The 23,598-nt window shown below is 35.9% G+C and overlaps 1 protein-coding gene across 1 annotated transcript in view; it reads right to left on the bottom strand.

Annotated features, from left to right (window-relative positions):
* Positions 1 to 1,995: 1,995 nt before the first annotated feature.
* Positions 1,996 to 23,598, bottom strand: part of ATP2C1 (ATPase secretory pathway Ca2+ transporting 1) — a 64,240-nt gene continuing 42,637 nt past the window's right edge. The window contains exons 10-27 of the mRNA XM_086468115.1: positions 23,029 to 23,104; positions 22,449 to 22,515; positions 21,198 to 21,322; positions 19,850 to 19,947; positions 18,236 to 18,331; positions 18,035 to 18,124; positions 16,469 to 16,573; positions 14,659 to 14,815; positions 13,165 to 13,335; positions 12,196 to 12,293; positions 10,465 to 10,515; positions 9,536 to 9,702; positions 7,656 to 7,724; positions 5,853 to 5,969; positions 5,024 to 5,171; positions 4,308 to 4,403; positions 3,289 to 3,430; positions 1,996 to 2,383 (exon numbers count right to left, since the gene is read on the bottom strand). Of these exons, the coding sequence (XP_086324241.1) occupies positions 2,247 to 2,383; positions 3,289 to 3,430; positions 4,308 to 4,403; positions 5,024 to 5,171; positions 5,853 to 5,969; positions 7,656 to 7,724; positions 9,536 to 9,702; positions 10,465 to 10,515; positions 12,196 to 12,293; positions 13,165 to 13,335; positions 14,659 to 14,815; positions 16,469 to 16,573; positions 18,035 to 18,124; positions 18,236 to 18,331; positions 19,850 to 19,947; positions 21,198 to 21,322; positions 22,449 to 22,515; positions 23,029 to 23,104 (2,010 nt within the window). The 3' untranslated portion in view covers positions 1,996 to 2,246. The remainder of the gene's footprint in view (positions 2,384 to 3,288; positions 3,431 to 4,307; positions 4,404 to 5,023; positions 5,172 to 5,852; positions 5,970 to 7,655; positions 7,725 to 9,535; positions 9,703 to 10,464; positions 10,516 to 12,195; positions 12,294 to 13,164; positions 13,336 to 14,658; positions 14,816 to 16,468; positions 16,574 to 18,034; positions 18,125 to 18,235; positions 18,332 to 19,849; positions 19,948 to 21,197; positions 21,323 to 22,448; positions 22,516 to 23,028; positions 23,105 to 23,598) is intronic.

Below are 23,598 nucleotides of genomic sequence, written 5' to 3'. Positions count from 1 at the left end.
GTTGGATGAGGCTCTGAGCAACCTGATCCAACTAAAGATGTCCCTGCTCACTGCAGGGGATTGGACTAGATGGCCTTTAAATGTCCCTTCCAACCCAAACTATTCTATGTTTCTACGATTATATGAAAGGTATACTTGCTATACTTTTTCAAACCCTGAGATTGTTCAAGAGATTCTTCATCAGCATGCACTGTCAGTTTTTACTATCAGTCTTTAACTGAAGAATACTAAGGATTTTATTAATAAACTATTCTGAAACTGTATTGAAATACTGAACATGCTACAACACTGAACAACTACAGCCCCACTTGCCAAAGACAGTAGTAGTTCAACAGGAGGAACACTGACAAATCTGTTCAACTTCTGAAAGGCAGAACTGCTGGCAATAAGAAGCTTTTGCTTGAAGATGTGAGAGTATTTCTGTAACAGATCATCTTGTTCAGGCCCTACCAGCTCAGTGGTTTACATAACATTCTGCAGGAAGAGACGAGGGCCATACGTTGCAGTCTTTGCCTTTACACGGTTACATCTCCAGCACATGGGTAGTTCAGGCAATATGTGCATATTGAGCAGGCCCAGGGTTGGCCAGAGCAAGGGACAAACTACATGTGTAAAGCAGACTCAACGGTGCGCTCATGTCCTGTTTGCAGCCCCGCTTCCTGACCAAGTCTGCTAATCTCCAGAGGAAAAAAGAAGAGAACAATTAAAAGTGACCTCTTAGCAGAGAAATTCATACAGCACTTTTCAAACTGCCTTGTTTTCCATCAATTCCCCAGATTTTGAGGATGGCACGTTGTGCAAGCCACAAAGTGCAGAGATATCCCAGTGCCTGTTTACAACAATTCCTCATTAACTGACAGGATGACCACTGGTCAGCATGGCCCAGAGCCAACAGCAATGCTACAATTTCAGGCTACAGTGTGAAAAGATGTGTATCCACATGCTTTCAAGCAAAAGAGATACCACTCGGTCTCCAACTCCCCCTAGAGATCTCAGGCATCCTCTTTTCAAGATTCCCTAGGTGATTGTTCCTTGCATTTCCTCAAGGGATGATGAATCCTGCTCTGATGAGAAGACACTAAAGGCAAAAACTGCAAGTCTATTTTCAGGAAGAACACCATTTCGAATTAGTGAATATTAGAGTATTCAGACAGTATCATATATTAAAAATACTTTTAACATTATCAAACCATAAATCTATTATAATGCTTTTCTAGCCACAAAAAGTAATTCTGTAGGTTAAAATTTAAGTTACACTACCAGTAAAAAGTTTATTTTTTATGATCAGAGTGGAAGAAAGAAGAGGAAGGAAAACCAAACTTCTTTCAAAGAAAGGTGGGGGATTTTTGCCATTAGTGAGGATTAGTGCATTCATTTTCTAATTCAGCACACTACAAATCATTTCCATAACAGTACTGTCTTACAATCACTCAAGTGATCTAACAGTCCTAAGATAAAGCAAACATACATTTTTGTATCTAAAAGTATATCAAAACAAGCATGCTAGTCTGGTGTAAACGCTAGTTTCTTTTAAAACAAAGAGACAACACACTTTTAAGAAAAGCAAACATTTACTTCAAATTGCAGTATAGGCTTTTCAATCACAGAAAAAGAAAAGAAAAACAGTGATCTGACAGCGGTCACATCCTGTGCAAAAAAAACTCGGGATACAAAAAAAACCTGTAGCACAAGGTACTTGAGCCGCTTACACATTGCAGGATAAAGTAAATAAATACAGTAGCTAGAATATGGCACTCTTGTGACAGACTCTAAACCCAGTGGAATGCCTCTGAAATATTTTTTTATCCTTGTATTAGTAGCAAAGTCCCACCACCATAAAAGTAAAATAGTACAATGTTTTAAATAAAAACAAACTAAAATATTTATATCTAAGAGAAGGATTTTACACAGTTATATCTTTTAAGTGCAGAAAATGGGACTTGGGCTTAGTTCTTTCTTTAAATTACCCCCGCCCCCCCCCCCGCCCCCAAATCCTGTTCAATCGCAAAAGTAAATCTATGTTTGAGGAAAAATGTTACCAAAGTTGCATAATTTCATTTGTTACTCCCACAGTTGGAAGTTAAATTCTAAACAGTCTTGAAACATGAATGTTCACCATTAGCCAGTGAAACAAAGGACTTGTCAAAAGCCCTCGGGATTTCTTTATCCTCCAAATATTGTTTTGCTTTCTCCTACATCTTTAGACAGCAATCCCTATGTTTGCAAACAAAAGAATGCAATATGCATCATACATCAAGAAAAGACGAAGTTGATGAAGAAGAACTTCCACGTTTCTGGATCTTTTCCTTGCTTCTTTCAAACTTCTTTATGATCTCAGTCACTATGCACACAGAGGAAGTGAGTCCCAGAAGAAACAGTAAATCTGGAAAGAGATAATTAGCCTTTTTAAAAATTTGCTATTTAAGGGGGGCAGACTTACAAAAGAACAAGAGTTGCAAGACTTTCAAATTGTCTCCCAATCATTGGGTAAGTTCAAGAGAAGTGAAGCAAGAAATAATTTTTGCAGGACCAGAAGATTAACATGCATAGTTTAGGCACAAATCATAAGTACAAGCATGATATTTCAAACTTTTAAAGTATTTCATATCCTTAACACCTATGAAAACAAAGAACACTAAGCAGCATAATTAACTTCGTACTGAAAAAATGAGTAGCATCAGAAACAACACTACAATAAAAAGAATTATGTAAAAACATGTATTTCACAACAATCATTTATCTTTAACTCCAGAAAACTGCAGAAGTAATAAACATTAAGTCTTAATGAGGCCAACAGCATTATCTATATATAGCTTCTTAAAAACCTCATGTGTATTTATCCTACAACAATGCAGTTATTTTATTTAGAAATCTTAATCCTTTAAGTGTTCATATTTAGAGAAAAAACCTGCTAAATAGCAAGATTAACAGTGCTTAAAAAACTTCAATAAACTCTATGCTTCATTTTTACCTGCATCAAAATTTGTATTAAAAACCCCAACACATACAGACACCTAAGACATTTAAGAGCACACTGATCAGTTGTATACTATATGCATTTAAATCATGGTTCCCAAAGAAAAAACAAACAAACAAACAAACAAAACCACACCAAAAAAAAACACATAAAAGGATTTTCCCACACCCCCCAGTAAAAAAAAAAAAGTCAGCAGGTTTTGTATTCCTGCTGTACGCAAACAGCCAGAAAGTGCTCTTATAGAACCAGCAGCGAATGCATTCACAAATTAATCCTTAATGTACAATTTTGAAAAAGGGAACTGTTCTTACCCAAGATACTCAGGCTCTCTGTTTGGAAAACCTTCTGAAGCGGAGGAAAGTAAATGACCAATAACTGCCCCATTATAGATCCAAGGACAGCATAGCAGAACATTTTGTTACTGCAAAGTCCAATCTCAAACACAGATTTTGCCTGTAAAATAAACAGTACATTACACTGTACATGTAATCTTAATTATCTAGACAAGGAAATAATTTATAACTATAATTTCTTTTCTTCCAGACTTTTAGAAAAATGTAAAAGAAAATATTGTTGACCTTTTACATAATCCAGAACAAGTTCTTGAACAGGCTAATTGCATTTTCTCTCTGGTAAACAGAGTACAAATCTTGTCTTCACAGTCAACAAATTGTATGTTGAGCTCACTTTTCGGCAAGTACAGTGCATTACAAGGTGCCCTCTACACTAGAAGGAAGTGTTTTTGTTGACCCTGACAACTCACACCAGAAAACAGACTGCAAATTAGAGTAAATGTAGTAATGTACACTAGCGATGTACTTTTCCCCAACTAGCACAAAATTTCAGACTTGCTGCCTGAAAACAAAAATACAGACAGAAAGAACAGTAAGAAATTTTCCCTGGAAATTTAAGAAAAAACACTGGTTTAGGGTTACAAAATAAAATTTAAGGCCTTCAAGAAGGTTCAGATTCTGGCAAGGATGCTGAACTGACAAAATTTTCAGGGAAAAAAGCAACCAAGTGTACACAGCAATACAAAGGACCAACACACTTAGGCTTTTAACAAAAATTTCCTTGCTTCTGTCAGGACAGAAGCATTACTACCATCTCTGCATCATGTAAACAAATTAAGGAAACTAATACTTATCTGTAATTTAAGAAATCCTAGCTAGTAAATATGTGAAACTCTGAACCTTAATAGTGGATATGAAGTAAATCTGCAGGAGAACATCTTAAAAGCACAGCAATATCCTCCCTCAAAGAAAACTCTTTTTGTGTAAATACTGTGTAATATTTACAAATTTACAATTCAATAATACAAATCACTTACCTGAGATCTAGAACTCAAAGCATTGAACATATCAAAAAATACAAAACAGGTGAAAGTCATGGTTGTATCTCGAGGTGTTATTACATTGTCTCTTAACTGTCAACAAAACAAAATGAAATAGCTTTAGTATGCTTTAAACCCTCCATAACTAAACAAAGTTATTACAATAATTCAAGTTCTATTAGCTAGTAAATGAAAGCAAAAACTTTTTTGTCCCAAGCTGATTTAATAAATCATCCAGCAAAAATTATGCACCTGTAACTTATAACAATTTGCAATTCCAAGATGTGATTAAATGAAGCCTTTTGACAAACATTTATGTAAGCACATGGAATACCAAGAATTCTATGATGCACTACCAAAAGTTCAAACAACATTCTTCTCTACTGGAAAAAGAAAGTCAAATGGCTGTTTCGTAATAGTCTGGCTAGAAGACTTGTACAATTACTTTCTATGGGCCAAGGTTTCCCAAGTAGATTTGGAACCTGGGAAAGCCTGTGTTAAAATAGAGACCGGGGAATAAAACTGTATTCCCCACCCCATCAACTACGTTGAAAAATCTTCCTCCCTAATCTGCTATCTGAATAGCTTACTAAATAAGCATGGACAAAACTTGCAACTAAGTTCATACAAATTCTGAATTTCAACTGCTGTTATAAAAAGGACTTCTTTTAAGTTAGTTTGTAACTGCTTTAAGTTTTGTACTTTTGCCATACCTCTCTCCAGAAGACAAACAGTGTTCCACACACGATAATTATTGATGAAACCAGTATTTTAACAATCAGGTTTTTGGTCAGAATGCTGTCCTTCAAGTTTCTTGGAGGCTTCTGAATAACATCTTTATCCACAGGCTCCACCCCAAGACTTAAAATGAAAAGAACATCTTAGATTTTTATCATCATAAAAGTAACTCAATGCTTCTAACTTATCGACAGACTTTCTGAGTCAAAAAAAGATTTAAATCTTCTCTCTACAGCCCAAGAATCACCTCATTCAAATAAGCACATGGTATTTTCACTTTCAGAAAACTGAATCATATGTATTAGCAACAGGCAATATTCTAACACTGCAGTTTGAGAGTCCAAAAATACATGGTATCAGACAGTATTAAAATTACCAGATGTTAATTTTAAAGAAGCTGCAATATTAGTTATGTTCCCCATTTTTGTTACTGTGATCGATCTAGCTAAGGAATTTTCTGCTAGTTCCTTTCCGCCTCTCCCTCCATCATCTATCTGCAGTGAAGCAGGTCAGAAGGAGAACCCAGAAGGAAGCCAGAAAACCACAGGCAAGTTTCATGGGCGTATCTGTGGATCTTTAGGTATCCATGCTGACTCCGTAATTATCATTAGATACTAAAGCAAACAAAAGTGAATGAACCTAGAACTATACTGCAAACATTGTAATTCAAAGAAAAGAGTTTGCTGTTTCAGAAACATTTCACTGAAATTTAACACTTCACAGAGTTTCCTTTATAAGCCACCATTTTCCTTGCTGAAATAAAATGACTACAGACCTCTAATGGAATTTAAAGTAATTACTTACCTTTGAGCTGGAGGTCCATCCATAATAATATTGATCCACAAGATCTGCATGGCATTGAGAGGATTAGGAAAGTTCATTAAAGTAGCCAGTGAGATTAAAGTCAGTGCTGCTATACTCCTGTTGAAAGAATCCATTTTTATAACTGTCAGCATGGAACATTTCTGAAGATGCACTGATAACTGATTTCTAATCAACACTTCAACTGTTTAAAAGCAGGTACAGATTTTGACTGTGAATCATGACTGACGTAAGCCTATCTTTAAAGGTAGAGCATGAATTCATTTAGAATACTCATCTTTACACAGTCCATATTTAAAACAGCACTTTTTTTTTTCAGTAAAGACAGCAAATTTGTGTCTTAAACTCCCAAATTTTAAGATAACATTTCAGAGTTATCACTCACCTTCACCTAATTGATTTTTTACCGGGAAACCAGGTCCTATACCTCTATTGTGCCAGAAGCAGAACTTCTAAACATGATTTTGATAAACAAACTGCTTTTACACTTTTGATGTGAACACAACCACTCTGAGCACCTGTTTTGGTTTGTCTGACTGCTCAGTCAAGGCAAGCTACTACCCAAGCTCCCTAAAAATACCTACACCACCCCTCATCATTAGCAAGATGAGAAGGCTAGGCAAAACACTGAAAACAGATTAGCTGGTTGCAAGCTTGGTATTAGAAACCTCTCTAAACAAGTCTGAACTAATTGCTTTCAGTGCAAGATTAAGTGGTTTCATAACCAACAAAAAGAGAGCAAGGCTTGTAATAACTCCAAATTTAGCACTCTACCAAGCCCTATTATGCTCTCCCTGCAAAAAGGGACAGGAAAAAAGAAAAGGGTAATTCATTCATCAAAAGCCTGAGGCTAACATTCCCAAGGCTAACAGGCAAGTACAATTTCCTAGAATATCTATGCTTATTTATTTTTCAGAAACAGATTTCTAGTCTTCTACCAACACAGGACACGACTCAAGATTGAAATTCTATCATACAATTTTTATGCAAGTTTTAAGAAGTTGGTGTTTTCTGGGTTTTGGTGTGTTTGGGTTGTTGGGGTTTTTTTTTTGCTTTTGGTGTTTTTAGGGGGATATTTGGCATTTGTGGGTTTTTTGGTGGTGTTTTTGTCTGTTTTCGTTTTAAATTTCCGTAATTTTGTTCAACCACTCTGAAATGCCATGAAGGCTTCAAAAAAAGTGCATGAACAACGTGGCAAAGAGGATAACCATGTTCATGAATCCAGATTCAGTAAGATAAACTCACAAAATTTTTGAAACTAAGGCTAAATGAACTCTGTCTTCTTGTCTTACATACACATGATATAGTTAGTATAGCACTCCTTATATGCATGAAAAGGAAGTCAGCTTCACAGAGCTAACTCATTCCACAAACCAGTAATATGGATTACAGAAACTAACCTCCCATTTCCCTTGTTTCCTCCATTTGATATACATGTTCTCATGTTCTGGTTAAGGAGGGAATGACTACTAACTTCTCCTTTAAACAAGGACCCAAAGGTAGCTATGCTGTTTCTCTCCACCCTCTCAGTTATTGACTTTTCACGTCTTAAAGGGAAGAACTGTGACAAAGTTAGATGTCTGTTTATTGCGCTATTTTCTGGTTCTTTAGAAATTAAACAGGCCACCAAATACAAAATACTGAAAATTCACAAGTAGAGCGTATCAGCATCCTATATGAAATTTACAACATTCACATGAATTTATTAAGTATCTGCCTCATGATGCTTTGATTCATTCACAATGTAGTTAGAACCTTCCAATATTGTCAACTTCTTAAACTTACGTGCTCAGTTGAAATCTAACAAAATTTTTTATGTTGTTATAAATTCCTTTACCCTCTTCAATTGCAGACCTGCAATGAAAAACAAAGATTATGTCACTAGACAAATGAGACTAGTGCCAAAAAAGCTTAAAACAAACCAAGAAAGCTACTACTTTAAGCAGCAATACAAACGTCAAGAAACAAATGGAACTGAGTTCTTACAACTTCGGCAGTCATTGTTTTTCAACCTGACTATGAGATTAACCATAACAGGTTTTTTTCCAGCTGCTTAACTTAACTTTCAAAATGAAATGTCAATAGTAAAATCTTCTCCTTGTTCAAGATTCACCATCACCCCCCATGAGACCGTCTGATTTAAGTTAGATAATGAAAAAAACCCCAACAAATACCAAACACACACACTTTCACAAAACCACTGAGATACAGTGTGACTTTAGAAGACCATGTATTCTTACTGCACCAGGATGAAATACATATAGACCATCATCTCAGCCTCTAGCATGTGTTGCAACTTGCCTATTTCATTATCGCAATTATAGTGGTGAGAAAATGTTTTCTAATACCTAAAGCAAGTCTACTCTGCTGCAAATAAAACTGATTTCTTTCTTACATTCCCCCAAAAGCCAAGAACAATAATTAATCAGCATTCCTTTTGTGACTTTAAGACAAAAAGACTAAAGGGGTTGGAGGAAGGATGAAAAACTGTGGAAGCTCATACATTTTTTTTTTCCCCTTAGTGTTCACCACTCTTTTCACTCACCTGTTGAGAGCTTTCCTGATGAAGTTGAGCAAAACTGGGTAAAGCATTCCAGCAAAGCCTCATCAAGCCCAAGTAAAGTTAAGTACTTACCACAGATGTCCTTCCTATATACTCTTTTGAGTATCTTAAAATTATTCCCTTCTCTCTTTTTTTTTTTGCACAACAGCACACTGCTGTTGCCTTAATTAGTATGGAAACCTTTTAACGCTCAGATCACCCTTTTACATACTGTTACCTAGGGAGATTTTCCTATATTGTACAGAATTCTACATTTGACTTCTTCCCAAGGGTTAAGTGTCATACTTTCAGACAAACTGAAGTGTTCTGAGACTGATGCATGATTTCAAACTGAAGGTTATGTTGCTAGACTGCAAGCGGTCCCGCTCTGCCAAGAACCACTACCTTCGAAAGTCAGATGGATTAAATTCAAAATAAGACAAGTTTAGCTATGCTCTCTTTGAAGTACATCAAACAAAAAATTAACAAGTAACAAATAGCTGCTTACCAGAAATTAGTAACTTGTTTTCACCTGTGATATTTAAATAGCTTATATTCCTTTCCTTTTCTGAAACACCACCACATTTGAACAGTTGAAAACAAACACAGCACTACGTAAAATTTTTAAATCTTAAGAGGAATGCTCTCATTTTTACATAAGATTTATGCTTCTGAAGTAAGAAATTAAATGAAGATTAATCCTACTGACAGCTAACAGACTCACAATTTCACCTGCTACGTACCCAAATGTACTAGTACCATGATTCTACTTGGAGAAGCAGAAATAGAGATTAGGTTTTACAGTACATACATGCACAATGTCCTTTATTACTCACATCTGATCTATGTACAAGACCAAAGTAGCAAAAGGTCTAAGTATGTAAATACATTCTTATATTATTATTGACATACATAAAAAGACAGAATTGCCCTTTGTACTATTATGTTCCCAGCTCTTTTCTAAGAAGGTAATACAGGTAATCACTATAAAGATAATTCTCCTGACTTAGTGGAGAACTCATTAACAGCTGCTTACAAGTTCAAGGAATTTATGTTGTTTCTAACCCAGGCAACATTTCATTAAAACTACACAGCACAACATACGTACATAAACGCCACCTACATTATTGTCTGAAAATCATCATCCACAAGGATCATATCTGCTGCCTCTTTACAAACATCTGTTCCGGTTTGTCCCATTGCTACACCAATATCTGCAGCCTTCAGAGCAACAGCATCATTCACTCCATCTCCGGTCATAGCTACTACTGCACCATTATTTTGCAGGGACTAAAGAAAGGGAAAAGAGCTTAAGTCAGTGATTGAAATAACCCATCCTATAAAATTATTCTAGATACCAAGGTTAGGTTGGTGTCATCACCCCTGCCTGCCCCCTCAATTTCTTATATTTCCATTAATCCTAAAAAAAATATGCAGCTGTTTGTACTCTAATAAATTTTTAAAGAAGATTTTAGGTTAAACTTCAGTTCATATATTCAGACAGCCTAAATTTTAAAGCTAGACTATATAAATTTCTGCCTTTAAGTAAAAAACTCTAGAGAAAAAAAAAGAAGATACTGTATTCACATTTTCCCATTACCACCCTCTTATAATTCTCAACATATTCCAACTGTCTCGATGTTTGACTTCCTTCTCTTTATTGTTGCTTTTCTGACTGATTGTTACGCTGAGTATGTCCCTCTTTGCTATCTTCTTTTGTTAACCTCTGAATGGAGGCATTACCTCAGACATGGACTGAAATTCATGCCCTCTTATCTTGTTCTGAGAAGTTCCTAGTCAATGTGCATGTCAACTGCCATGTGACATCATCTCAATCAACCCCAAGCTGTCTACATAGAAGAAAGCATGATGCTGCCTATCCCTTGTGAGCACTATGTATTTTTCTAGGTAATATCAAATACACTTCACTTTCAAACTAAACGCATTTCTGATTTCATCTTGACACACTGTAGCACATTATAATTTAAGCAAAGTCCTCGCACACAATACCCATAGCCACAGTCGAGCATTTGAGCCTCTAGTAAGACATACCTTTATAATTTTCAATTTATGTCGGGGACTGGCTCTGTAAAATACTGCAACCTGTTAAAAGCACAACGAAGAAGCAGTGAAAATTTGAGAAGTGAAAGAATTGCACTGGATTCTATAAAGCTAGAAGATAAAAAAAAAATACTATCAAAGGACAATTGTACTGTTAGCTCTAAAGTTGAAGCACCAGTGAGCTGTGGTTTTTATCATTAACTCCAAAGAAGATCCTACGTACGTTCTGGTAAACAAAGTTAGTGTTACTTATTTCAAGATAGAATATGCAATTTAAAAACCTTCTGAAATTACGAACCAACTGAGTTATAATGGCTTTCTGCTGGCCTTCCTGACAATTCATGCAGGTGACTGCCATGCTGACTCTACAATTAATGTCCTTTCCCCTTGTCAGCACTAGTGGCAAACTACTCAGGACATGTCAATTTTACTAGTTTATATAGCATATTATTACAGACTAAAGTTTTAAAGCTAATTAATAAGATTCCAGCTTAGGAATTATTCATTTTCAGATTTTTTTTTTGTCTCTGGTGGTCTGTGTAAGTTGAAATTTGAGCACATGGAATTTAGGTTTCCATAAACTCCATACTGTTAGCATTCACAACTATTTTTCCTTTTAAGAAGCTGGAAAAGAAGTTAGACTTCTCAACAGCCACTTTAGACTGTACACAGAGATCAATCTTACTGGTTGATTTTAATTAATACCTGATAAGCTTCTCAGTAAGTGCCTAGAAAACAAATTTGGTCTCAGATCAAACATGCACAAAGTAAATTTGTAGCTATCTCAGTTATTTAAGGTGAACAACCCTTAAAAACGAGCATTGCCAAATAAACCAAAAATTACTATTTGCCACACAATTCTTCTTTCCAAGTTTGTTTTTGTGAGTCATCAAGAAAAGACACAAAGCTGACATGCACATTTCTTGATTGTAAATATTGGCTTTTGGCTTGCCTACATCAGACTCAAGCATGCTGCAGTCCAATTTTGAAGTCTTTTGCAAACAGAGCAGCATTTTGATGCACAAATTTTGCAATACAGCCAAGCCTAAACTTCAATTGCATTTGATTATGACTTCACATTTACAACTTCAGCATTCACAAATACATTTAGTCATTTAATAACTAAAAAAGCATTAAGCATTAAGCATTTAATGAATAGACCCTTTCAAAATTCTCAACCAATGACCTCAGACCATATTAGAAATCACTAAAGACACAGACAGCTCCTCTTATGAATTACAAAAGGATGGACTGCCTGAAAATGCAAACTGTAAGTTTATATATGAGCTGAGCTACTCAGAAGAAAGAAGAAAAATCGTCTAACAATACAAAAAGGTGATGATGCTCACTGAAAGTGAGCGGTGGCAAAAGGAAAGTTCTGATAGAGGCATTATAAAAAACAAATCGAATCATTAGAAGAGACAAAAGTCATAAACTCACTAAAATGATAACCATGTGAGTTGAAATAAACATACTCACATACTGTCTTATGTCAAACCAAAACACACTTGTTTGATCTGGGACAGCTTCCGTGTTTCTGTACTAAAAGGCTTTGGTAATTTACTGTATCACTTCTATTAAACTCACACAATTTGGATCTCAGAAGTTACATTTTAACTTTCCACAACAGAAAAAAAAAAAAAAAAAAAAAAAAAGAGAAGCATTTCTCAATATAAAATATATCCTCTACTGCATTTCAGTAAATAGTATATCAAAACCAACCTTTGGTGTTATTTGAGAAAGCTGCTGAATATCCAAATCATCTATTTCTTCTCCAGAGATTGCCTGTGAATTTTTGGAATACAACCCTAGTCGACTAGCTGGAAATAAATAATAAAAAAGGTATTATAATATTTTACTCTTTTAAAACACAAAGCCTTCAATTTTTTATTTTTTTTTAAAACCTACTATTTTCTGCAGCATTTCAGATTTGAAATGCCTACAGCAGAACATCTTAATGCCTTATTGATTCAAGAGTAAGTGATCTGAACTCTTGCATAACAAACACATGACTCCTTCACTATCATCCACAAAGTCTATTCTAATCAGGTATTTATTTCCTTAGACCTTTTATGTCTAAAGGTCTGTACTTCATTGTGTCAGGTGCCATATAAACACAAGAGCTCAGTCCTCTCTAAAGAATTTACAATTCAAAAATAACAAGACAGAAAATGAAAAAATATTGTAAAAAGTAGTAAAGTAGTTTGTTTAATTAAACTTCAAACTTAGTTACACAGACAAAACCATGTTGGATGGTACTGAAGTGCCATATCCATCCTAAATACTCATTGTCACTGGCTATTTTAGTTTCTCTCTGTTGCCGTAAGGGCATCAAAAACTGAGGGTAGGAAGGGTGGTGTTGGGGGATGCAAGAATAGTAATCTGAAATCAAACACGTTACAACAAAATACAATAAGAAAATACATAGTCTCAAACAGCAAAAGTCATACATTAACCAAATCAGAAAAACTGCAGTTTTACAGATAATACCAAAGTATCACTTCAGGCTGGGATGTTGGCTTTTTGGGTGGTTTTTTTTTTTTTTTCCTCCTAATTCCACTGTGTCATATGTTAACCCAATATACAGAACTCACAAATGTTAAAGACTTAATACCTATGCTTCACAACAATTAGCTGCGCACTGCCAAAACAGAAAATTAGCGAAAAATGAAAGGAAGTGGACTTTCATACCAATGGCAACTGCAGTCTCCTGTGAATCTCCAGTAATCATTTTTATTGCAACTCCTGACGTGATAAGCGTAGTAACAGCTTCTTTTACACCCATCCGTGGAGGATCGATTATCCCCACAAGCCCCAAAAAAGTCAGTTGTCCTAACTCAGGACCAGAAGCTAAGGCCAGAACTTTTAGGAGAGGAGACAAAGAAAAAAAAAATTAGTATTTGATATTAACATTTGCATCAGCATTTAAAACAACTGTTTCAAACTAGTAGGCCAGCATAAAGCAGAGGGCAGGAATGGTTATTATGGTTATTTTCTTTTTTTAAATCTTGGTAGCAACATGTGTTATCTTGAGTATTCAGCATAGCCTACTTATGTATATTCCTTTCTTCTAAAGAGTAATCTTTTTACCAAACATACATAGTCTAGGTTTTAAAGATAACTTTCCTATTTCTTCTCAGATGGAAGTGTTTGTGTTTTCACTGTGTGGAAAGAGAATGGCATCTGGCTTTGCTGTTTCTCTGTACATGCATGGCCTTTTATGCAAGAGGATGAATGGGAGGATTGGTTAACATGTTTTTATTTTCTGCTTTTTTTTTTTCCTTTTAGAGAGGCAGATTTCGTTCAGTACATGCTGAACATTTTCTGGAATGTCTTTTACAGTAAGAATCTTAATTCAAATACCTTTAAATGACATTAGAGTTATAATGGAAAAGCAAATTCACTTTTCTCAAAAATATTACCCCAGGGTTTTTTTTTTGTTTGACAGTGGGCTGAAGCAGACACAAATAATGACTGTCCAAACGGAACAGTAGAAAGAGATAACACTCCTAGCATATCCTCTCAGTTTCTAATAATTTGCATCCTAAGAATTTCCTGAGCCACACAGTACCCCTACCTTCAAAAAAAAAAAATTAAAAAGCTGTGGATGGTTTTAACAGCCTAGAGGTCTCTTTACAGAGGCCAAAGAAAGCCAGCCATGTATAATGCTTGCCCACAATCACCTCCTATCAATCACCTTGTGAAAAATACTTTCAGTTATATTTAAAAGTCTACACAGCTCCTTAACATAAAAGGTGATTCTAACAGCATCTTCTGACCTGCAATCGGATGTGCTAGCCTAACTCACAAAGGCACCAGGAGCCAAAGTAACAGAAAAATAAACACATTCACATTTTAAAAAAATACAGACATCTATAATGAGCTGTGGAAGCTACTAGGTAGTGATGTACTGTTCAGCCATGGTCACAGGCAAGAGATGATAGAAACCAGCAGTGCCTTTTCTCACCCTTTGCAATTTAATCACGTTATTATAAGGTCTCAGGCAACAGCACTTGTTTTTCCACTCCCCCATTTTAAAGAAAAACTAAACAATCCAGTGGCACTTTGAACAAAGAAAAAAAAAATTCCTACTGTTTTTGGCTGTTCTTGGGTTTGGGTTTGGTTTTTTCTAGGCAATAAACACTGCCATTTTAAAAAAAAATTCAGACAATGAAACAGCCTTACCTCTAAGTCCTGCAGAGCCCATAGATGTCTTCTCTTGCTGGTATTGCTCTCTCTGTTGCTGAACAAGAGGTAGGGTCTGCCCTTTACAGTTATATGATGTACAGTACCTAATGACTTGTTCATAAGCACCTTTCATAAAGCAAACTTCAGGTTTGTCCTAAAAGGAAAAAGAACTGTTGTGTGCACATGCGTGTACGTATACATAAATACGCACACACAAGCACATACACATGCACGCATAAGAACAGCATACCTGTACTTTTCTTAAGAGTCTTCAGAGCATAATGCGAATCAAAGTTACACTTTAAACTGAAAAATCTGTCGAGTATCTCTATACAGCATATGTTCAAGAGTGGTAATATCAAAAGAGCCAGGCTAATAATCAATACCTCATTTCAGCAGATATCATACACACCGAACATTGCAGGTCACAGTTTACAGACTGAAGAGGCCATGCAAAGGACAGAAATGAAACCTATACAGAACATTAAACCTGAAAGACCTTTAGCTCATCGTTTGACCAGCTGCACAGATAATTACACATCACCTGCATCCTTGTACGCTAAGATTTTCCAGATAGCCATATAGCCTTGATGGTATCAAGGGACTGAGAATCCACCACCTACCTTGAACACTTAACTCCAATTCTAAATCAACTCATCCCTTCCCTTCCCCCGTTTTCCATTAAGAATTGCTGCCTCAGCTCAATTGCCAATCACTGACTCTCACCTTCTCCCCTGCTGAACTAAAAAGCTCTTTTTTAATATAACTATTTTCTCCCTGTGAAGGTATTTATGCACAGTAGTCAAGTTACCTCAGTCTTTCTGATAAACTTAACTGACACAGCTCCAAGTTTCTAAACCCACTGCATTTTCTTAGCCTTCAAATAATTTATGCTCCCTTTAAAACTGCCCAGTTTTTCAACAATCTTTTTAAAACACTGATATAAAAGAAACCAGACACAGTAAATCCTCACATGCAATTCCTGCTCAGCACTCTCTATACAGACAAGGGTAATACAACCATATATACATATAGCTAAGAGGAGTCAAATGCTTTGTTTCCAAAGCAAAGATTCTACTATGATACTTGAACCCTGTCAGCAAGCTTTTTTTTGATCAGAAGTACTGGCAAATTTTCCATAAATCCAAGATAAGGTCTGTTGTTGCACATTATCTAGAAGGCTTCAAGTTATGAGACTGGCAGTGACTATGTCAATATTTGTAAAAAAAAAAATTCAGATTGGTCTAAATGAAATACGAATGCAACTACATATGTGAAAGCATCAGAAGATAGAAAAGGAGATGAAAGAATGATTTGTATTAACAATCCAGGACACGATTGACATCAGTAAAGTCTGTCAACACCAGGGAACGTGCTGTCTGCAAAGCCAGAAAACCTGTGTTTTCAAACAAAAGAAATTTTACTATTGGACATCAATGTATCTTCTCGCTCTTAATTCATTATGTAACTATGTAGCACTGAAACAGCAGAAGATTGGCAGAATTGCTTCAGATGTTTGAGGAGGGAATAGAACGAAGAAAAACCAGCCAGGTATACATTCAAAGTCTCAGACATCAAAATACTTAAAATAATTTCCTAGTATGCCTTTTATGGAAGGAATTTTTTGTGACTCTTAATCTCCACTTCAGAGCTTGAAATTAAAACTGTGCCTATTATCAAACCATATTCCCAGGACTGTGCACTACTAACAGCCTGCCATAACTTCTGAAGTGAAAAATGAGGATATTAAACAAGGCAGATAACCGTTCCAGAGCCAGTGCACAAGGAAACAGTGACTGAAGTTTACCTGCTGCGTTCTGTGAACACATTTAACAGCCATCCATTTCTGTTCTGAGCTGAAGGGATATTCAGCCTTCCTTATGTAGTCTTCCTGGAGTCCATCCAAACCCATCTGTATAAAACAGAATTACCGCCACAATGTCAGGACCTTTTCTTTTCAAACGGCTATGCAATTTGTTGACTTGTTGAGACACCTTAGTTAATCACTGCTCGGTTAAAAAATAGCTTCATCTCCAAAGTTGCTTTTGAGCACGCTGTTCCAGTTTAGACAAACTTCTGACAAACTGGCACTGAAAGAACCTAGAAGCTTCTTTCAGGTTTCAGCATGTCAGACCATCTAACACTATATACTATCTTTGATCCAAGGACCTTGAAATACTTTGTGGATAATGACCATCCACAAATACCAGTCTTGCAACAGCTAGCAATGTAGCTCTAGGTTTGACAAAACATGTCTGTCACCCCAATGCTTTTTTTTTTTTTTTAATATCTTCTATGTAATTTCTCTGCTAGGAGGGCCTACAAAATTGTAACACAAGACTGTGGCAAAGTCTGGAGAAGGCAAGTCACTGATTTTAAGCTTGAATGATCCAACCTGAAATGACTTCTTTTTAAGTGATCAGAATCAATCCAAAACTAACCAACCATGATGACTGTAGACAATATGCATTTCAAATGTTGTTCTCTCCCAACCCAATGCAACTCGCAGCATTCCATGCTCTACCCTTAATTAAGTCCAAGAGAAAGTGCCGATTAAAGAAGATGCAGAAGCAGCAGCCTGCCTTACTTACAGAGTATTCTGCACTTACAGAGCTTCACAACTCCTTCACTATCTCCCTTTCCAGCAACAGATGTTGAAGACTCCTGTTGTTCTCAGTTTCTACCGGCTCTTGCCAAAATAACATCACACTGGCCCTTTCCAGTCAAAGACTGGGGACTTGGAGTGAGTCTCAGCAAGAAGATGGATACATCTCAGGCCTCAGTTACACAGGGAGAGAATGACTGTAATGCATTCATCTTTCAATGTTTTTGAGTTTATTCACCACCACAGGAAAAAAACAAGTGCTAAGATGCCTTGTCACATTTCTCAGCAGCTGTTATGGGTGTGTCACACCAAATAAAAAAACCCCAAAACATTTAATCACAGTGTCCACAATTCAAACTAACCATGCCCTGCACTTAAAGGGCACTATAAATACTGTAGTCACCAATACATCAGGTATCAACTTCTTACTGTTTCGGACGGGAACTGAGAACGAGACAGCACAATCAATATCCAACAGGTAAATTAGCTTGTGGTAGGTAAAAAGACAGTACTAAGTGCAAAAAGATGAAAAAAAAAAATTTACTTCAGTTCTAAATAATTTTCTCACAACTTTCAGAATGCCCAAAGATTTCCAACAGGTAAGGAACATAGGAGACTAGGAGTTGCAATGCAGATCTAGGAGACCCAAAAAAAGAAAAGAAAAAAAAAAAAAAACACCAACACAAACAAACCACACCAAACCCCCACAACTTATGTTTACACACTTCCCACCTGCCATGAATCCAAAAAGCACCATCAAGTACGCACCTTCATAGCAAGTGCAATTAAAGCGCCTTCTGTTGGCTTCCCCATCAATGTGTTGTTTCTAATCAAAGCATCATTGCACACACAACCAGCCTAAAAGATGAGGAATGAAAGGGGAGAAAAATAGAACACAAAGTAAATGCCATACAAAGCTCTTGTGCTACGTTGTCAATTAAAAGTCACCTCTCTGTGCCAAGATCTTACCTCAACAATTTTGCTAATGGAAGGGTTATTATAACCGTGAATAACTTCACCATCGAGCATCACTTCTCCAAACCTGTTATAACCTACTCCAGTAACCTGCAAGACAAACAGCCAAAGGCAGTATGCAATGTAACGTTCACCAGATTCATAACAGCTTTAATCTCAGCTTTTTACTAGAAACTACAGAAAAAAGGCCATTCACGATGATTGATTTCACTCAGTGTGAATAGATTCTCTTACTCAGTTTCTGACGTAGCAAGTACTACATTAAGGAATAAAATCTATGAGAGCAAGTGAATTATTAGAGACTAATTTTTTGTTTAAAAGTAGCAATTTTACTCCTTAGCATAAATAAATACAGTGTTTTCCTTACAGTATTAGGCATGCTTTCTTTCTTAGTTCTTTCTTTTGTTTTCTAATCTTTTCCTCCTATTCATCTTTATCCTGTTAATAATGCATACCCATCACAAGGGAATGGAAGTACAGAGCAGAATCCTACTTTCATCCAGTAAGAAGACAAAAAAAAAAAATAGTTGAACAATCTCCCAGCTGAGACCTCAGAAAGGTGTTAAAACATCAAAATTACTGTTCTCAATGCATAAAAAACCCCAGGCATCCCACTAGGATCCTAAAGAAGTCTTCATGTGTACAGCATTAGTGGCTGATATATTTTACAGTCATTTCAAATTCTCTTTCCATTAGAAAAAAGGAGGTGATTTGACCCAGATGTAGACAAATGGCACTAGGAGTAAAGAGAAAGCAATTACAGTATTCCTATAAGAACAGAAAAATAAATACCAGGATACACAAGCAAATATAAGTAAATAACAGGAAAGAATAAGAAAAAAAATGCCAGTATTTACACTTACAAAAGCCAACGCCAAGACAACTGTAATGTGGGAAAAAAACACCCCACTGATCAAGAAGTTTGAGAATTTAAGAACTTGTTTAAAACACTCTCATGAAATCACACCTAGTTCCACACCTTGCGGATTTTCCTTTCCTGCTGCTTTTGCTTCCCTTTTGTGCATTTACTTCAGTCTTTGCAGCAACTTCCCAACCTCAACAACTGCTGTTTCATGTCCTGCTCCTACTTCCAACTCCATCCATTATGGAAAAGCAAGAATGACAGTACATACTCAGTATGAAGGTTCACACAATAAATTGTCTTTTTGCCAAAAGCTGGATATCCCTATTTTAAATGCTTGTAACACGCAAATTTTACTTTTATGCACCTGCAACAGCAAAATAGCCTCAACGTTCTGTACTGAAGAAAACCACTGTGTCTCAACTTGTCTTCGTACTGTATCTCAGCACCTTGTTTTTATTGTGACCTACAGCCATCAAGAGATTTAAGAACTTAACATATTACACAAAAAATTCTTCTGTAACCAGAGAAGGCTTGGATAACACAGCTCAAAGGCTGCAATACCAAATGAACTGAAGAACAAAATTAGCTGGAAGTTGAGGAACAGGAGTTTGGTGCAACAAACTTAAGCTTTCTTAACTGATGCTTTACCTGCAGTATGCTCACCATGTCTCAGCTATGTTTCAGCTGACACACACAACAAAGTAAAAAGGAAAATTAAAATTTAACAGAGTTTCACTACATACCTCAGCATGCTGCCCATCTGAAGTAAAAATATGAGTAACAGTCATTTCATTCTTTGTCAGAGTTCCAGTTTTATCTGAACAAATTACGTTGCAACAACCTGAAATAACCAATTAACAACTGAAAGACAACGCTTGTTTAGAACAATGTAACTAACAAGAACAAAAGTATTCGAAACAAGCAAACTTCTAGGAATACTGCAGCTGCCTACCAAAAAACAAAACGAGATTTAACAAACAGAGACAATTTTCAATGATTTCAAAAACAGCTGTACAAGTTCTTCCTAAGTTTGTCCAATAAATAAAAAAGCTAATTAAAATCCCAAACTCATCTGAAATGCTTCCATTCACTACCTCTCCTTTGGTTTAGTTTGATGTGTCTCAAAGTACATTACTGAAATATCAGTTGCGACTCCCAGTGAGGAAGAAAGCCAAGAGCCTGCTTTACAGCAGTCATTCTTCTTTCTCAAAAAGTGCCACATCTATCTAACACCAGCCACACCACTTTGATCTAAGTATGACTTACTATTAAACCTGTAGATTTTAATGACTGAAAAGATTACAGAAACATTAAATTTGTACATGCCTTTTTAACATATGAAAAGAGTACTTTGAAAGAGTGTTGCAGTATCTTGACATTTTTAGACACCACAGCAGCAACGGCAAAAGCAACAAAAAATTTGCAACACTAATGAACTCTGCTAAAGGCATTGGAAAAAATATTTCCAGTCTGCAAATGCAAAAAGAAATTCAAATGCAGCAGAACTATTTAACTCAGTATTTCTATTTGTTTTCCATGTCCTATGCTTTACGTGTTTCATGACTGAAACTGTGTACAGAATGTTTTTACACTTTAATGTTTCTAAATGATTTTAAGTTTTAATATGAGCAGCGTAACATCCTGAAAATGCACTATGACTACAAAGATTTTTCTAATATTCAAATTCGGATTTGTTTCCAATTGTCAATATAATTTCTAAATTTACGCCAAAAGTTTAGTTTAAAGATCATTTTACAAGTCTTATTTAACAACAACATGTTAACAGCAAACAAGTATAAAGAGTACTCCATATATCCAATCCAATCACTCACACAGTTTAGAGTATTGCTAGTGTGTCATGTTATTAACTGACAGAATGTTTATTTCAGCTAAATAAAAAAATTTTAAAGAAGTAGTTAGAGGGCCTATAAAAACATATACCTGAATTCTAACTGTGTAAGATGCATTCAATTTAGAAATGTTTTAAAGGTACCACCACAACACTAGCAAAATAAGAATACCTGCTTTATTTTAACCATTAGTCATCAATATCTGTGCTGATGTCCTATCTCTAAGTTAGTCTAGTCATACCTAAGGTTTCAACAATAGGCAGTTTTTTCACAATAGCCCGTTTCTTCACCATTCGCATCACACCAAGGGCCAGTGTCACCGTTACCACAATTGGGAGTCCTTCAGGGATTGCAGCTACAGCCAAACTGTAACGAAAGTAAACACACAAATCTTGTTTTAGAACATCATAGATGAATACGCAGCAATGATGTATTTACACTTCAGAACACTGTTTCTGTAGCTCTCTGTTCACTGAGGTTAAAGTGAAAGGAAGCGTTCCCATGTGATTCTAGTTGTATACCATTCATTAGAAGATACACACTGAAGACTAACAAAAGGCACCAACTTAGACATTTCTACTCCACTACTTATGCAGAAGTATGAAGAAAAGTTGGAGGAAGGGAGAAATCAATTGTACATCTGTTTTGCCTACAGAAAACACTAATTAGGACTGTGCAAAGCAGTCCAGACTGTGAAGAATAAGTGTAGTCAGCACTAAACAGAACTGGGAAATGTGACCACTTCAAGTGACCACTGATCCACTGCTGTTACTTCCAGATCACAATGTGGCAGCAAGCTAAGTCCAGGAACAGCACAGAAGGTCATTTAAAAACAAACACAGAAAAAACCTGGTAACAGTGTAAACAAGATCACACTAATTCATTACACAATGCTCAGAGATGCAGTTCCTGGTGCTTTCCACCCACACCCACCATGCAAAAGGGTAAATCTCCAGAGTCTGATCCTGTCATTTAAAGAAACACTTCTGCCTTACACACTGTCCATGTAATTAGCAACTCAGCAACTTTTAGAAAAGTATAGAGTTAGATCAACCAAATTCAGTGTTCTCAGCAGACAACACCCGGGGATTAAGTTTCCATAATATGCTAGAAAATGAGCTAATGAACTACATGACACAAGGCTTGCAGTAACTTAGTTTTGCCCAATGCCACTTACAAAATTACATTTACTTTATTTACTCAGTGATGGACATTCAAACTGTACAACTCTATTGTCTCTTTGCAGGTGTTCCACAAGACACTCAGAAATCACCATACAAATGCACAGTTTAAGAGACTAACAGGAACATAGTGTATCATTAAAAATTAGTATGAATTTGCTTTTTTATAGCACAAAGTCTATTTTAATCTTGAATTACTTATGTGAATGTAAAAGCAGAATCTGTGAGCAAGCATATTATAATACATGTCACTAGCTTTCAGACACTTGCTGTAATGCACGATCTACACTATTTAAAAAGAAAAATCTTACCTCACACCAATTGTGAACATATCAAGGATATGCTTTCCTTGCAACCAGCCAACCAGCATAATAACTCCTATAAAGAAAACAGTTGTTCAGGATAAATATAAAACTAAGATCTACTGTAGCCTCATAGGGACAAGAAAAAGAACTCAAATAGCCAAAACCAAGCTTATCATTATGTTACCTATAAAAATCTATTATTTCTTTCACTGTCAAAGCATGATTCCACTAGTATGGCAAAAGGTGAAGAAAGTTTCTGTCAGTTATGTTGCCCAATCATACCAACAGCAAGTTACTCAGGCGCACCTTGCATCAGAATACAAGACACATTGCAATTTAAAAGGAAGCACTTAGAGGGCAAAAAGTAAGTCAGAAAAGTATGTTTGCAGGAAGAAACAAGTTAAATGACCTTATGATGAAAGTTGTCACATTAGTAATCTTCTGATGATTAGTGGCATGAACTCAAAATGACCAATAAAATGAGGAGCCAAAATATTAAAAAGGATCAAGCCTTTTGTTTTTCCAAGCCTATGCTTTCGTTTCAGTTACACAGTAATTTGTAATTCTTTTACGTAAATTCTCTTACCTATTATACCAAAGGAATACAAAGAAAGCTGTTTTCCCAAGAGATCCATGCTCTTCTGCAGAGGTGTCTTTGGAGCCTTGATGAATAGTAAATGTGCAGCAGTTAACAAGCACAGGCTAAAAAGCATGAACTGTACCACACACTACTTCAGACATGCAAACCTCAAGACACTGCAAGTGAACAGGATGCAGCGATACCCTATGTTTCCATATGTTTACTTTGAGAAAACAGACTACTCTGATCCATTCTTGTGTAGAATTCAAGAAGATTCAAGAACACTTCAATGAAATTAAAAATTTATTAGAAATATTTCTGGGAAGCTTTGTAATGTCTACAGAAAATGAATCAAAAGGTCGTATCAAAGATTTTATAAAAAAAAATAAAATAAGTCACGCTGACTAAAAGTCACTGCACTTCTTCCAAGACTGAAGCATTCTTGATTGTAAGAATAAAACTGACTTCAAGAGAGAGGCATTAGAGCCCTGGCAGTCCAATTATATCTGAAAAGGTATTTGTTAATCATCTGCAGAAAATTCAATTTAACCAAACAGAAAAACTATGGAATTGCTT

This window comes from Leptosomus discolor, chromosome 7, assembly GCF_034619465.1.
Source record: "Leptosomus discolor isolate bLepDis1 chromosome 7, bLepDis1.hap2, whole genome shotgun sequence".
NCBI lineage: Eukaryota > Metazoa > Chordata > Aves > Leptosomiformes > Leptosomidae > Leptosomus > Leptosomus discolor.
This window is presented reverse-complemented; position numbering and strand designations above follow the sequence as displayed.